A 17,237-nucleotide genomic window follows, 5' to 3' on the forward strand; every position below is an offset into this window, starting at 1 on the left:
TTAGTTGACATAGAACTGGAAAGTTAGTCAATTAAAATTTCCACTGAAGCATTATGAATGATAAGAAACAAATAAATAGCTTGGAGGCATCAAGCAAGAAGGATGTGGTGAATAGCAAATTATTATTATTATTTTTTTTTTAAACTTCAGGGTATATTGTTACCTACATGAATCGTTACAGGTGTAACCCTTTGTTACTTCATACATAAAATATTAATTACCTGTGGAATGGCATATCCAATAGGTTTTCACCATTTATCTCAATTATGCGATCATAGATAGCAAGTCGTCCATCTCTATCAATGCGACCTCCAGGCTCAATACCTTGAACTAGTAGGCCCCTATCTTTACCAAGCCGATCATAGTCAGGCACTACATGAATACCAAGCGGTCCACTTTCATTGCGCATTGCAACATACTCCAGCCTGGATTAAAGTAAACAGTTTGATATAAGAAGATGAAACACTACCTCCACAGTCATGAAAATCCATTAAAATGAAAGCATGTATCACCGGATTTTAGGAGTAATATCAATGGATTTTGAAGATTTAAAGTTATTCAATGTGTTAAGTGTCTTTAAAATTGATCTCCAGAGGGTTGTAACAAAAATCCTCCAGCATCTCAAAGCAACACCTCAAATGAAGTTTTTTATATTTTAATTTAAATAGCATAAGTCCATTACTTCACTCACTAAACAACCGCAACATTTCCATGACCAAGAGTAATAATAATGATTAAGGTAATAAGGGAAGTAATTACATGGGACCATAAAAATTAATATGAAAGGTAACAGATCAATCAAGTTCTTAGTTATTGGTGATAGTAAAGGCAATTACTTTTTAATTAAGGCATGAGAAAAATGCAAATTCAGTGAAATATCAGCACCCATCTCAATGAACCATAACCAAATTTTGAAAGAAGCAATATACAAGACTCACACACTCGATTAGTTTCGCACTACACATGGATTCCTCAGAGTGAACATGGAAGCCAACCAAAAACAGACCCAAAGCAACAAAAGATCCTTATATCAAAAGCACTGTTTAAGATGCAACTCCCATGCTACAAATATATGCAGGTTTTAAATTATCCCAATTTTTTGGTGTGTGTGGGTGTATGACCTGTGAAACCAATCTTTTAAAGACATCTTGTCAGGTCAAGAAACAGCAATTCCTCCATAAACCATAAAGGTGAAGAAATTATGTGAGTCCCTGGGATTGAGTTTAGAAATTTGAAGGGAGCTTGAGTCTAGCAGGTTGTTGATTAGAGAGTCATCACTGTAGGGCGTACCGCTCATATTCCACAATGGCAAGAGGTGTGACATGCTTACGACAGGATGAAGCAGCCTCAGCAAGTACAACGTCGATCATGGCTAATTCGAACTTATGCCCAAGGAGTTGGTGACTATGTGAACAACACAATGAAAGAATATTTTTTAGAAAGTCTCTCCAATATTCTTTAACTTTCTACAAGCTCTCTCTCTCTCTCTCTTGAATAAAAAAGATTTGATGCATTTGGGAATTATTTTTCTGCACAAAATTTCATTTATACAGCATCATGTTCTCCAGTTAGGCATTTTGTTTCTGCAACTATCAAGAAGTCATTTACTTTCATTTATTTATTCATTACATTAAAGAGAATTTTGTTGCATATCACCAGCCATAATGGCCTGTTGTAAAAACACAGATTTTTGAAGTCAAAACTAATTTTGTGAACCGGAATCATAAATTAAAATTTTTACAACTGATCAATTCTTGTAAAAGATGCAAAATGAGAAAAGCATCAACAATAGAAAAGGAATCAGTATGTTTACAATTATCAGTAACAAAGAAAAGTTCTGAATGATACACAGCGAGAGGGTGGTTGGAAAGCTAAGGAAATTCAGGATAATTAAATTACATGAGGAAACTGTGCGAGTGCCAAATTTTCCTATCTTTTCGCGGAAAAAGGACAAATGCTTGGCATTAATTAGGCTAGCAATTAAAGTGTTAGAAAACTACAAAAAGGACAATTGATTCACAGGTTTGAAAAGCATATTATTATACAGTGTTGAAAGTGGTTCTACGGAGCAAAAAAAAAAAGCTTTTGATCTAAAATTATACATAACATACTAAAACATACACATGACAGCTTATTTAATTCATGAGATGCAGTGATGATCCAGGACACAGTGACATTGAAATGAAAGTGATGCTGATGTACCAAAACTTTTGAGAAAGTTCTTGACAAGTCTCCATGGGCTTAAAAAACATATTTGATGATGCAAACAATTAATTAAAATGGATTCAATTAAACAAAACATCGGACAATCACATTACATTCAAGAGAACCTTATTTCAGTATCTCATGTGAAATGGATACTTGAGAAAGAGCAATGAAATTCGACCACACTTTGGTAGTTTTCACATCACTTCCACATTACCCAACTGTTTAAAGTGCTCAGTATAAAAAAGGCAGACAATGGTGAAAAGCAAAGGATTATTAGCCGTTGAGTAAAGATCACATACTCATCAGAAGATGTCAAGTCATCCTCTGGATCGGATGCCGTCACACCAGTCACAATTGGTAACTTGGGCGATGGGGTAGGACTGGGGTGGTGTGGTGCACCAAGGGGCTCCCTCCGACCTACACCCATTACCGGAGTGGGGAGACTTCCAGCTGCTGCCCTCTCCGCTGCTTCAGCCCACTTCCAACCACCTGGGCTATCACCTGATGACGAGAAAGACAGAAATCGCTAAATTGCTCAACTTATAACATAAACCTTATGTCTACTAAATATTACCACAAAAGTTTTCCTGTTGTGGGATATAATTACAGTATCTATATCGCTAATTCATCCCCATCATATTTTCTTAATGAGTTTTATTTCATTATTTGTTTTAATTTAAATGCATCGTATTATAGGACATGCACTTCATAGTATTCCTATACAAAAAACAAAGCAGTTAAACTATACAATTGACAAATATCTACACTTTCATTAAGCTCATGAACAAAATTATCACAAAACCATTAATTATTCATTGCCATTGAATTTAAACTATTAAACAGTACAAATAATTTAATTCTTTGAGTTCTAAATTTCTAATTCTTATTGTAACGCTTTTCAGTAATCTCACACCTGTACATTATTACATCTTGTAAAAGGTGTTAACTCTGCGACATAACGTGGCCATTACTTCGAAGGCATTACTCCAATGAGCGAAATAATAGAACATTTTTACTTCATTTGGATATTTAATGGTAACAATGAATTATGCAAAGCCGTTTGGTTGGCTGTAGACTGAGACTGAAACAGGGTATTCCAGTGCATGAAGCAAAAAATTCAAATTTCCTAAATTTTATTGAAAAACTCCAAAATGCTACCAAGAAGCCTACGATAATATTAGTGGTTATAACATAAAACACAAGACTGCAAGGGTCATTTGCAATAGTCAGATCAGTTGAGTAACAGATCAGAGATAAATATGAGCCAGTGGTCAGCTCCCAAAAAAAATTGCTTAGAATCCACAATTAAATACACTATTATAGTGATAACTTTCAGTTTTTGAAACATTTTGTACAGATGCACTAGAAAGTGGTCCATTTTGGGTCCACTGAAACTAGGACCCCTGTACTAAAATACAGTGCACATAACTGTCACAGTAATCCAGTCCCCAAAAGCCAATAAAGATAACTAAGAAGAAAGAACTCATTTCTGTCATAACATTACCTAAAAACTGCACTGACAGTCGATTGCTATCCCTGACAAATCGAGTGAATGCTGATGACCTTTGGCTGCCACCCACTCCTGCCCTTTGAGCTGCTCCAACGCCACCACCCTTCCCTCCCCGCTCCCTCCCCTCCTCTGCGCCCTCCTCTCCCTCGTGCAGGGCACTCCTCCGAGAGTCCCATTCACTACTCAGGTACACATTTGCACTCAACCCGTTGCTGGAAGAATGTTTATTCTGGAAGAGAACAGAGAGATTTTAAAAACATCCACTAGAGTTCCACATCATTTGTGACAAAAGCCTTTTTCCTAACAATTTGTTTACTAAGTTAATGGCAAGCAATTAATATTCATGCCTATCAAGGCCAATTAGCAAAATGCCCTGCCTTTTAAACAACTGTTTACTTTAATTACACTTCAGAGACAAGGGGAGCCAAAAGAGAACTGATATCCATTTCTTTTAATCAATATTATCCAAGGAAATTGTGGAAAGAGCTTGAGAATGATTGGGAATGAGGATAAAAAATCCCAGCAAGTTTAATATTTCAGCTTAACAAGTTTGGTTAGGCAGTTCGAGATATGGTTGTTTTTGAAATTATTGCTATATGAGTCATAAGTGCATTAATAAAGTGTGATATTCTCCAAGTAGGCAAGCTAAATAAAACATTATTTAAGAAAGGAAGAATAGATCAATGTAATTTGCACAGCCTATGCAATTAAAAACTATCACAAGAATTATTTACAAAGATCAGGGTATGGACAGCAAGGACTCGTATATATTGTCAAGTACCTAAAGTCATTAAGAAAATACCAATTCAGACTTTTATACAGAGTATTGAGGCTTATCATTGTCAAAAAATTGGCCTTTGAAGAAAGATGAGCATAGATAAACGAGGGCATAGGTTTAGACAGAAAAATAAACTGAAAATGGAGGAACTGAAATCAAATTGCACTACGACTGAAAGGGGAAATATAGGAGTTGGGTAAATTTGTCAGCAAGAGAAAATTATGGAGATTTTGTTGAGAGGAATGTTGAAGAACCTTAGAAGGAGGATAGTTATGGCAAGAGATTCTTATGTTTTATGGATGCTAAAGAATTTCACATTTTCACCAACAGATTCCTGTAACCATCAATCCACCTCCAGTTAACACTCAGTCTAGTATACATAATTATCATTCAATAAGATGCAAATCGCTGATTCAGAAGTGATTACACATGGAATTATGCTCAGGAAGTGACCAATTCCAATATCAGAGAATAATCGTACACAATTAATCATTATGTGTACATATTATGTATATTTTGGTGTATAATATGCATTACACACCCAATTGGATTATTCTGAGTGTCAGTTAGCCCTAATGCACTCACTTAGGTTTCTCAAAAGGTAAAACACAACGGCTAAAGAATAAAACTACGCTCAAGTTACTATTATAACCGTAAGTGCGCATTAATGAAAAACACCAGCTCGAATAGGAGAAAAACAATCAGAAAATAATTATGGAAACAAACGCCGTCGAGCCCGCTGCTCATGAATATACAGTATAATTGCAGCCACGACACTTGAGAGTGGTAGGCTCATGCACTCACTACGCTTACGGTTCTAAAGAAACTGACAACATATAGGTATCGGCGGGTGAAGTATAAATGTGTTCGGGTGGTCAGCGCACCTCGCCCGGGAGGTTGAGGGCCTCCGTGAGGTCCACAGATCCCCTCCTGCCGTCGCCGAGGCCCACGGGAGCGGCGGCCGACCACCTCTTGGACTGTGGGTGGTGGTGATGGTGGTGGTGGGAGAGCGAGGACTGTGGCACGGCCCCGGAGTCCCCGGAGTCCGACGGCCCGGTGACCCCTTCATCCAGCAGCAGTTGGTTCAAGGTTGGCTCGGAACCCCGCCGGACCTGAAGTTGAGGGGTGTTGGCCAGGTCGCTTCCGGTCACTTCGATATCGGTAGAGGGCCCATGCGGCCTGGGCCGAGGCGCCGAAAGAGGCCTGGGCCGGGTCGGCGGGGCGTACTTGTGATCGCCGTCCTGTACAACGGAAGCGAGATTCAAATCGTTCGATATCGCTAAAATACACACAATAAAAAACTGGCAAAACAAATGGCTCATCCCGGCTCGTAAATGTCCATTGCCCCTATGAACGTGACATGCTCGAAAGCCGAAATGGAGGCTAAACTTGATAGATGAAGAGGAAATCTAATTTTCTGTGACAGAATGGCGATTGATTACTCATCATTTACATGGACTCGAGGAAAATTTGTTACAAAAATCCACCCCAGTGATCCATTTCGTAATTAGTAACTTCTTGTTGGGCAATGCTAACCACAAAACTATCAAGATCTGTAGAAAATATTGGGAAAGAAGAATATAGGATAAGAAAGGAACACACTATAAGGGACTAAAAATATCGTACTACCTTTGTTCCTTATAAGATACACAATAATGCAGTATAGTTCCACAGCATTAAAAGAGCCACCGGAGATCTATCGAAAAATCGTTGGAATTCAAGATGAAAGATACATGAAATCAAGCAATTAACACCTATATAGACTTGCTTTTGGTAAGGTCGGAGGAATTTTTAGTTGAAAATGAACTAATGAAAGTTCGTTAAAAAAAGATCTCTCTTTTTAAAGTTTGGAAGTAGTTTCAGTCACGTTGAGAAATATTTTCACAGCGATGAGCGAAGTGTAATAAACTTGAAAATCACAAAATGTGTAACCTAGTCAGACAGAAGACATGAATCATTGACACCGGGTTTAAATGGGACGCGCTACTATCCGGACTGAACGACCCTGTTCATTCCTTCTTTGCGCTAATTTAACGCTTTTTATGAAGACGAAACTGATTATGGAAAACCTTACGGAAAATTAAAAATAAAACAACCTCAGTGGCTCAGAATGGCGATGGCAAGCATAGTAGTTGTTTAAAACAAATTACCTCATGCCTTTATGTAGCAAAGAACTAAGCGTTTTCACGCAACATCGGAATGAGAGTTTTTATGTCGTTATGTACATATAATTACAATTAATATAGAAAATTGACCAAAGTCGTTTCATTCATTCATGATAATATGAAAATCCGATTTCCGATTACAATAATTTGAGTCCGATCGTCCGATTAACTTTGCGTTGCAATGGTTTCTCTTTCAGGCCCCGCTGAAGAGGGATTGATTATTTCGATCACATTGTGATCCGCTTTTAACATCATTGTTTCTCCCTGGTTTTTACGTTTTTTTCCTCCTTCATTTGCTATTTATTTCTTTCTTTTGACGGCAGGGTTTTATTCCCTGCCATTTTCCGATTTATCAACGCCATCAGGCCATCCAGTATTTTGTTCACTTCATATTCCCGAGTGTGGGTATTGCTTTGCTGTAATACCTAAGTGAGTGAGTGTGTCCGTGAGTGTATTTTTCCCGCCAAGTAGGTCCCTGGCGTCTGGATTTATTTCTTCGCAAACATATTGCCACACATCCCAACGGTGACTTTCAGGATACTACAAAAATATCTAAATATATTAAAAAGATATATCTATTCGATCTCAAGAGCCGGTGCCTGGCGAGAGAAAAACTCCCCGTAAACCACTTGGGAGTAACCAGCGAAACTGTGTAGTTTCAAGTTCCCGAAATCGCTCCCTGGAAAGAGGATTGATTTCTTGGTAAACCTATTCGGGAACCCACCCCCCCCCCCCCGGTGTAAATGTGATCGTTCTAATATTATGAATGCGCGCCTGATATCACTGGCGAGGGATTATCTTTCCCCGAAAATCACCACACAAATTTCTATTCCCCCTTCCCCCTTTTTACCTTCACAATGGTGCATACAACTTTTTACGGCTTAAGAAAATATTATTTAACATAATCAGTCTGAAAAGAGGCGGCATGATGCTCAATTTATCCTTTATTCAATTTATCAATAAATTATTCCGACACATTCGCGTACTTTACGGAGAAAATTCATGTAAGCGGAAAATATAGACAAACTAATTTCAATCAAGAAAAATGTAATGTGATTTAATCATAATATACCACGTTTGTTGCAAGTTCTTTCTCACTTCATGGCAATGCGCGCGATTCATTTGCCTTTTGCCAAATGGGCGGCGATAATAATTTGAATTACAAATGAGCATTGAGTGGAACATTGGAATGCCGCTCAAAGAGTCAATACAATGGTGTTGGCGTTTATGGGATCAACCGTGCGAAATGAGATAAAACAATGAATTTTATCCATCCAACCATACAAATTAAACAGTGAGTGCAAACGGGAGTAATACGCTCTCACGCCGCGAGGGGGAAATGGTAAAAAAAATACGGCACTAGCTACAATAAATAGAATTCAGGCGAGTTTGAGCCCAATAATGTTGAATTTAATGAAACCTGGAGTTACACACGTGGACAACGGAAATCGATTCGGTATTTAAATACATGCACGAGACGAATCGTATTGCTCTCGGTGAAAACATATTCAGGAATTGGAATGGTGGGCTCTTAGGAGATAAAAACTATTTTCAGGAACTGAAGATCGCTGTGATTATAACTTCAATGAAAACTCGAGCCTTGATTCGCTTTAAAATGCTCCAACTAAAGCGCTATCGGGACACCTAATACTGGCCAACAGGCGAGGGAGGGAATTAAGTACCATCTTAATACGGACTAATCACGCTGAACATACGAAACGAATGCTCCCATTTCTCAAGTCTTTGTTTCAGTTATTCTAGTTGAATACTATGCCCTTCTATGTCCAAGTTTACTATCTTCGCCCCCAGCGACCGTATTTCCCTTCATTTTTAGCATCAGGTTTGATGAAACAATCTTAGCTTTCTTTATAACTTTGTAGAAGTCCACGCCACGCCACAAGTTTCACATCCCATTTTATATCACGATTTTTACATAGCATTATCCCACGAAGAAAACTCAAAGAAAACCATTCACAAAGCTCTCGCTTACGAATTTCATAATAAAACCTGGCCAACACATTTTATTATTTGTCTTCGGAATGTCGACTACTGTGAAAAAGTACGAGTTATCTGTAGCCATAGGGTAAAACAATGATAAAATTGAGTAAACCTCGAGCATGCAGAAGATGTTGATATTTGACTTCAGTTCCTCAAGGGAATTAGTTAGTTACTTCTTGAAAATGTATGCGATGATGAATGAATAAATGTTGGCATAGGTACCTATCATACGACAATGACACAGCTATTTATCGAGGCATATGAAGCAAAACAAAATGTAAGACCGTTTCGAAGGATCTCAAGTATATTAATTCCTGAAGTCGGAATTGTGCTACCTACGATCTACCTCGTATCTAGCTTAATCTGAAAAAGGCGATGTTTTTCATTTCTGTGACAAGGAATCTATCTATTCTTACATCTCTGGAATCCGCGGATAAACATTGACAAGGCAAACTAATTAAAAACCTATAAATCCACAGTAACATCGAATCCAGGATGGGAAAAACAGGCTAAAAACGTCCGCGGAGCTGTATTAAGAGGGGTTTCAATCAATCGATGAGTGGGGAAATATTTGGCTGGCAAAGGGGAAATTCTATTTCACGTTCGTTTACACTAATACTGGTAATCCTAGATTGGAAGTAACCAAAGCACTAAAAATGAGCGACTTAAACTATTGCCCTCACAAATTATTTGAGTTCAACGCTGATGCGGAGGGAAAAATTTCAGCCGCGCATTACATTGGCAGACGTGACCACGACTACAAGTTACGCGAAATAGACTTCCGGATAACCGATACAATAATTACTTTTCCTAGCATAATTCAAACATTAAACCAGCAGACAACAACACACGTTAGCAATGGAACTAAAAAAATAAAATATTGACAAATACTCGGACATGATAAAATCAGTAATTAAGGTAATCAGGTAATCAGGTGACACGACACTCCCTGCCACAGAAAAGCACGATGTTGATATGACATTACAATTCATAATCACGCTAATTCATTAAATTAAAACCCGGCATTGGTTTAATGCAATGGTTATTTAGTAACGGATATCTCTCTTTACGAGTTTAAAGTTTGCTCCAAAGTTTCGTAGATTAACATGTTAACATGCTGAATCAATATAGTTCATTCCCAATTGAATGATATCTACCGCCTATTTTCAACATACACATGTACATGCCTATGGATACTTATAGTCCCCTCAATCAGAAACTTACACACATTCTGTAGCATATCTTCCCGGAGACAATCTATGACGGAAAAGCCATTTATAACATTATCAAATAATCCATCGGTTTTTTTTAAATTTTAAGTTATAATACTCCAGAAGACAAAAAGATTAAAAAGACTGTTTAACAATTTTCTCCAATCTAGTAACTCTACCACCCAAGACAAATCAAATCAAACTTTATGATATGCCACAAAATTACTCGATAAATTCTAGTGCGAGCAAAAATCTTTCCTACCCCTATCACCAGGGTTCCGAGTTCTCGCATTGGTCCATCCGCTCGACGAAGATTTCGCTGGCGTTGTAATCAGCATTTTCATGTCCAAAATAACCACCAGCGAGACAGTCGACAAGCGAATGGAGCCACCTGAAAACCCTGGTACCAGGGGTAGAAAGCTTGCACCCCCGATGTTAGGAAGCTTAAGGATTTTATTGTCATGATTCATTATCGAATGTGTTACTTTTTACATCAGGAATACTGCCGTATAGCGACTTCGTAAAACGCTCAATTCTCAATAGGGAAGGAATTCATCAGTTAATATATGCACATTATCATATTTTTTTAAATTTAAGTAGCTCTTGGCATATCAGAGAATGAATTAAATAAGAATACACGTGACAATTATATGTATTAAAATGTGGAACAACCTAAGACTAACCTGAATAAGATTAAGACTAACCTAAATAAGATGTATGCACATAAACATTCAGAACTCCCAACAGATAATAAACAACTCCAATAATGAACAATTTGGGCATCGTTTTAATTACTTCGTCTGAGCGTGAAATTTATAGGAAAAATTGCCAAGATAAGGCGGGAATAATACGCAGAAATATAAAAATATTTTATTGAAAATATTACTTCCTACGTGCTTCGTAATATAATGAAACATTTTTCACTCTTCAACAAATGAAAAAACTCCTTAAACGATTCATAAGGATTTTCTTTGATTCGCTTCGCCGATTTACATCGAAGTGTGACAAAAGCATAAGCGAAATTTACGGATCACACTGGGAGGTGAGCAAGAGATGCAGTACTAATAGTGGGACCATAACTTACCGTAAACATATCTGGGCTGCCGGTGCCCACGGAGGAAGAACCACTGGCGCCGTCGCCGCCACCATGGTGGGCGTGCGGGGGGCGGTCGCCGCCGCCCCCCTCGCCACCACCACCCCCCTCCTCCTCCTCTTCCCCGTCCGCCTCCTCCGCCCCGTCGCCCGCGCCCACCACAACAGCGCCCACGCTGCCGCCGCCCTCCTCCCGGAAGGCCGCCACGATGGTCTCCCGGTCATCAGCTACGTCGCTCAGGAGGTCGTCCGGATCCAATATTCCGCCGCCGGACTGTGAGCGGAGGGCACGGACGCTGACCCATGCATCTGAAGGCTGTAATAGAGGGAGAGAGAGGGGGAATGAGAATGAAATATGATAATCCAGCTTTGATCGACCCAACACGTAACCTGCCTTATTTACCTCCTACACATCTAGAATTGTCACTGCTTCGACGGCCGGCACTCAACACAGGGGAAGAATGTTAACTCATCTACATAATACCCCGCAAAACGTCGCAAGGGTGTGTGGCGGGGGGTGTTAGGACACCAACCGTAAAAGAGAACAAAACCACATGAAAAATCAACTCATCCATGCAAACCTACTCCTTGTTGGTATTCATTTTGAAGCTCAAAAAAGGAATTGTGGACAAATGCGTGGTTTTGTTTACCTTGAGCTTATTCTATGGGCGATAATGAAGTTTTAAACTGCACTTTTAATGCACCCAATTACATTTCTCTATGCAAAATAAATTTGCTTAATTTATTTTCACATTAAGTTTTGCGGACTACCAAGGAAAATGAGAAGGATATCTCGGAGCTTCAAACCTTGAAGACACCAGGGAATAGGTTGGACGAAGACGAAGATAACTACGGATAATCATGACTAAAAACTATAGCTTAAGGCTATGCAGCGCGGAAACTGATTCGCAATCGAACACCGACCGAATTACGGTTTCGACATTTAGAAAATACGCCACGGTCTGTTAACCTCACCGCTACACATGACGAATTCTGTGGCATTTACGGAGAGTATTATAAAATACTTGCATAAAAACCGTAATTGAATTTCGAAACGATAACGCTTGTTTACTCTTTGAACGTAATCATAAATATAATACCAATAAACACAATAGCCTTTCGTTATCAACGAAGAATGATAGTCGCAGATTACTCAGGCGTGGTCTAGAGAGGAGCGGCCACGAACTCGAGCCTTGGGCCCTATGCATAAAAAAGATGGCAAAATGGAATACAGTCAATATTTACCAAGTAAACAAATGTACACTGACGGAAACATTTTACGGGCTACAGCCATTAACACACCAGCAGATAAGTGCTAATCGGTTGCAGCCAGTTACAACCAGAAAAAAAGTGCAACATTATCGCTAAAAAAAATGATGCGGTTCCAAAAGTGCCGAGTTGTGGTTTAAAGAGACGGTAATGAGAAATTTTAAGCACATGTGTATTTTTATATTCGATTATGATCGCTGAATATCCAAAAAAAATAGTTTAAAACGAAACGAAAATATAAGGTTGACATAGCGTTTTTTAATAAATTGCCCTACATTTTCAAGCATGCATCAGTATTTTATCGAGTTCCATATCTGCGTAGTGGCTACATACATTTAAACATGTAGCCTAACACCGCCACGATCTGTTACGAAAATCAAAGTTTCACCTACATGATTAAAGCTATTAGATCATTTATCACCCAGAGCTTCAGGTAATTTTTCACGGAAACAAGTACGATAGCATTAAATTTTGTGCTAAAGAATAATTTAATACTTAACATATGGAATAATGGACATTAAGAGTGGGATAACTGTTACCCTTTTGTCAATCTACATGAAAAATTCGAGGGACATGAATAAAGGAGAAATAGCCATACGAAATTTCAAATGCGATACTTCATGAAAGTAAACAAATTGACCAGCTGTTTTACTCAATCACTCAAACTGAAGTGCTGAAACCTAAGAACTTGAATGTTCTTCAGTTATCAGCGATGACATTACATTTGCTAAGACAAATTTTATATATGCGATAAAAACCATTCCCCATCAAGTCTTGACAGCACTGATTCATTTAAAAATACTCAACGATTTATACTAATAGAAGACGCAATGGATTCTTCTCTCCCTACAACCTACCAGAGGAGAGGTCACTTTAGTCAACTTTCTAAGAATCACTCAATCAACCAAAAAATACGAACTTCTTCACACGCACCAGATATCTCTTCCGTTCCACCACTAGCTTCCCCAGAAAGACGACAGCCATGCTGTTCACACTCCGATTAAGACTATTCGATCCCGTCACTCAATTCCAGCGTATATCCCACGTATTCCACACTTAAAGAAGTAATCCAGAGCGCACTGCGTTTGTTCTTCCTGTTTCTTAAAACTCGTTGGCCAATGCTCTCGCGAATGACTCACATAGCCCTACTGCACACTCCAACGGACGTAGTCATACTGACTCCATTCGTGGTGCTGCTGGGCAAGCGGATGTTAGACCTCGTTTCTTGAGGGAAGGGGGAAACCACAACATCGTGATCGAATGACTCCCACGCGCAGCAGACGAACGACAGGAGGGACCAGAGCTTCGTAAGCGCCAGTGACTTCAACGACCGAAGTCACACGTTTACACCATAGAGACTTCAATGCTCTCGGCTTAACATCGTCGGTGATGGGAAGACCAGTGCGTTCGACTCCTTCGCTCGTTCTGCCACTCTTGGGACGCAAGTATCGACGAAATGCTCACGATCTTTAACCCCTTCTCTCCCACCTGCATACCGCATTCAACCAATAGGAAAGGAGAGAGTAAAAAAATCATCAGGGAGTGACGAATAAGGTGATGACGTAGGCGGGAAAGGAGAGGAAAGTTCAGAGGAGGAACGGTTAAGCACCGGCAATTTCCTCGTATATTAATGGGAGGTGGTCAAGTAAGAGAAGAGGAGACATCTACCCTCAGAGGAGACACAGTAAAGCCAAGGTCGATTAAGTCAACTGGACGGAAAAACTGCTTTCGTATGAAAACCTTAGGGTGGGGAAATCCCAAAACTACTGAGTGTTAAGTAAGGAAGGTTAGTTTCACCAAGCTTAGGCTTGTGAAATCATCCTAAAGCTAGAAATGGAACGAGACTCACGAACCCAAGAGGTCTTTGGGTCCTCTCAGGCAAATAAACTCGCCATACAAAAATGGAGTGAGTTAGGCAGAAGAAAAAATGAGTATGAAAGATCAATGATCGTAGACACCCTCGGAGGACTTCACCTCCTCACTTCACAGACCTCGCAACAAGAACTTAACCTCCTGAGTAAATTCCTCCAACCTAATTTTTTTTCATTATCTGATCAATGAAGTCAGAAGAATTTAGCTTCCAATTTCATTGATCAGACGATAAAAAATTTACAAGCTACCTGCGTTTGACTATTTCTTTAGAGGATAACACTACCCGCCTGCTTTCCTCAAGTCAAATGAAGTTGTTTATATTTTAATTTCTTTACAGATTACAACTAGTCTTCAATTTGGAAAATTTCGCTGAAATGCTAAATTTCTGTCTTTTTGTTAAATACTTTTAGTTGCTTCCTTGCGAAAATCAGAAAATTACAAACTTGATTAGCATGAACCTATCACCATATCAGGAATGCTCATTTAACTATTATATTTTGAAACCAACACAGCCATGCATAGAAGCCAATTTAATTGGCTATTTTAAAATATCAGCTATGAAATGAAAATTTTCGCTAAAATAAATTACCATTTCATTGTTGACAGTTGTATTATTCCAAATAAAATCTGTATGAATGAAAACAAAAACAATTCGCTATGTGGAAAAAAATTTTCGCAGAGTTTCAATTAACTTCTCGTTTATGTCATTTTTATGGCAAAAATTCGGCGGGGAAAACTAAATATCCATAACACATTACGCTGCGTAATATAGTGTTGTCTTCTCAATAGTTCATTACCTTTCAAACAATGAGCAATTATTGAAAAAGTAGTCATGTGATTCTGGAAGACGCATTTGGGAATAAGATCCTGTATGCCCATGTATGTCATTCCATTCTTTGAGTCTGGCACCAGAACAATTTCAAAAATATTGATTAATGCCACCTACGGGTTACAAAAGCTTTTGAAGAAAATATTTTCCAGATAAATGCATATTTTTGATATTTTATGACTATCCAACCAGAACCAGAATTTATGTTTGAAAAATAAAGTGAATTATAATCCGTACTTAAAATCTTATTCTACCACTTTCTTCGCTTCGCATTTGTCTTCAGTTGGATAAGAGAAATTACACTATAAATGAATAACTAAATGTACACTATGACTTCATGTTTGCATACTGAAGAAATTCTTCCTGAAGAGACTAAAATTCCATCGACACTGTTATCAAAATGGATGTGCTAGTCAGGGCTACTTTCATAAGTCAGAGAAAATTTCTGTCTCGAGGGAAAATTCTTTTTGTGCAGAGAAAAGAAATGTAAAACTCTTGAGGGTGTGATAAAAGTGCTATTTATTGGCCTTTCCTCTCACCGTCAAGTGACTTCTATCTCAAAAACAGAATTATCATAATTCCTTTCTTCTTATTTACTTACCTTTTTTTCCCGATTTTAATGGATGGAACATCACAAAATAGCTTACGTTAAACAGATGAAGCGAGACAAGTCATTGCTGATTAGAAAATATTACTGATAACGGGATTAGGTTGGATGAATATCGAGATAATGCCTCGCGACTGCCAACATATTTACATGTATTATAGACAAGATCTTTGAAAAGAATTATTCTTTTTATAAGTACAGAGCGGAGTAAAATTCTTCAAATAATTTACGTTCTTACACGTTTAGCTGTACTTGATGGTTATTTGTTCTGGAAAAGAGCTGCTATTTCTCCACAAAATTCATTCTGCGTGCCGTCATATTTACCACGTAATTACACGAACGGGCCTTTCACTTTACAATATGGAAAGAGCCAGATACGGAAGGTCGTTAGCCCCGAGTACAAAAAACTTTCGTGGTGGCTACAATCACGCAGACGATACTCAAAAGAGGTCTTAATTCATGGGCCTACCGATCCAAGAGCTATCCGATATCCAACTGGCCTTCATTTACTTTTTCTTGATTGCGGATCTTAATCGTTGGACAAGACTTACTTCGCGCTAGCGTAGCCATGATTGGGTCCACTGGCGAGAGAATGTTGGGAGATTATAGACCGCGACGTGAGGGAGTCGACAAGGCAGATAGATTTCTTTGTTCCAAGTCGGATGTTTCTACAGTCTAGAAAAAAACCCGGACATCATGCCGGCTCCTATGATTCGCCGAACGAGATCATTATTAACATATATTTCCCTTGAACGGGCAATGGGTACTAAATGGTTACATAGGGAGCAGCAATTATTTCTCAAACGGAATTTTCTCTAAAATGGCAAGTAGTTCACCTTTTTGCACATTATTTATATTTTATATTGGTTTATTTTCACATCGACTAACTGTAAGAGGCCCAAACGTCCAAATTTCAAATAAAATGCTTGAATTACTGAAGAAAAGGTTTCTTCTGATACAAATAATCGGGGATAATTTTAAGAGAGAAACTACACATAGACATATTAATCGACTTAACCTTTTTGTTCATCAAATGTGAAAAAATCGTAAATATTCTCGCGGTAGGAAAGTTTGCTCGCTGAAATTCAATAAGAAGCTATACTTGATGACTGCGAATCACAAAAAATAAGAAATTTCCCTTAAACTTTATATGCGAAAGCTTTTTATACTGTAACAGATATTATGCGATTACTTAATTACATTTTTCAAATGAAATTCCCGCGATAAATACATCAACTGGAATTAACACTATATCTCCCAGATAATTTTCCATAACTAAGAAAACTTCACAGTTTTGAAGAGTTGTAATTATTACGTCACATATGAATGATGAAGCAAACTCAATTATAATAACTACGAAAACAGCTTATATTATTAGTATTTAAACATTGTTAAAACATCGAAATTATTCTAATAACATTTGGAAAAATAAAATTATAGAAAACAAATAATATACACAGAATTTACCTCCTTCACTATACCACCAAGAAATCGAAAGTTGCTATAATCATCGAAATATGTACGAGAGGAAGAAAATTCCTTTTCAGTTTAAGAGGTTCTGATGTAACACACCCGTACTTTCTCTTTTTGGAGATAATTAGGAACACGTCATGGCTATGTCGGTAAACAATTTACAGATATTGCGACCGCTAATATGTCATGGGGCGAATTGAATGAGTTACCACACCAATGGCCTAA

The 17,237-nt window shown here is 38.3% G+C and overlaps 1 protein-coding gene across 1 annotated transcript in view; it reads right to left on the reverse strand.

Annotated features, from left to right (window-relative positions):
• Positions 1–17,237, reverse strand: part of baz (par-3 family cell polarity regulator) — a 482,958-nt gene that overhangs the window by 46,242 nt on the left and 419,479 nt on the right. Inside the window, exons 2-8 of the mRNA XM_071590062.1 lie at positions 11,165–11,278; positions 10,955–11,071; positions 5,381–5,737; positions 3,843–3,947; positions 3,713–3,812; positions 2,508–2,709; positions 222–425 (exon numbers count right to left, since the gene is read on the reverse strand). Of these exons, the coding sequence (XP_071446163.1) occupies positions 222–425; positions 2,508–2,709; positions 3,713–3,812; positions 3,843–3,947; positions 5,381–5,737; positions 10,955–11,071; positions 11,165–11,278 (1,199 nt within the window). The remainder of the gene's footprint in view (positions 1–221; positions 426–2,507; positions 2,710–3,712; positions 3,813–3,842; positions 3,948–5,380; positions 5,738–10,954; positions 11,072–11,164; positions 11,279–17,237) is intronic.

Source organism: Hetaerina americana, unplaced genomic scaffold, assembly GCF_022747635.1.
Source record: "Hetaerina americana unplaced genomic scaffold, ioHetAmer1.1.p SCAF_4, whole genome shotgun sequence".
Taxonomy (NCBI): Eukaryota; Metazoa; Arthropoda; class Insecta; order Odonata; family Calopterygidae; genus Hetaerina; species Hetaerina americana.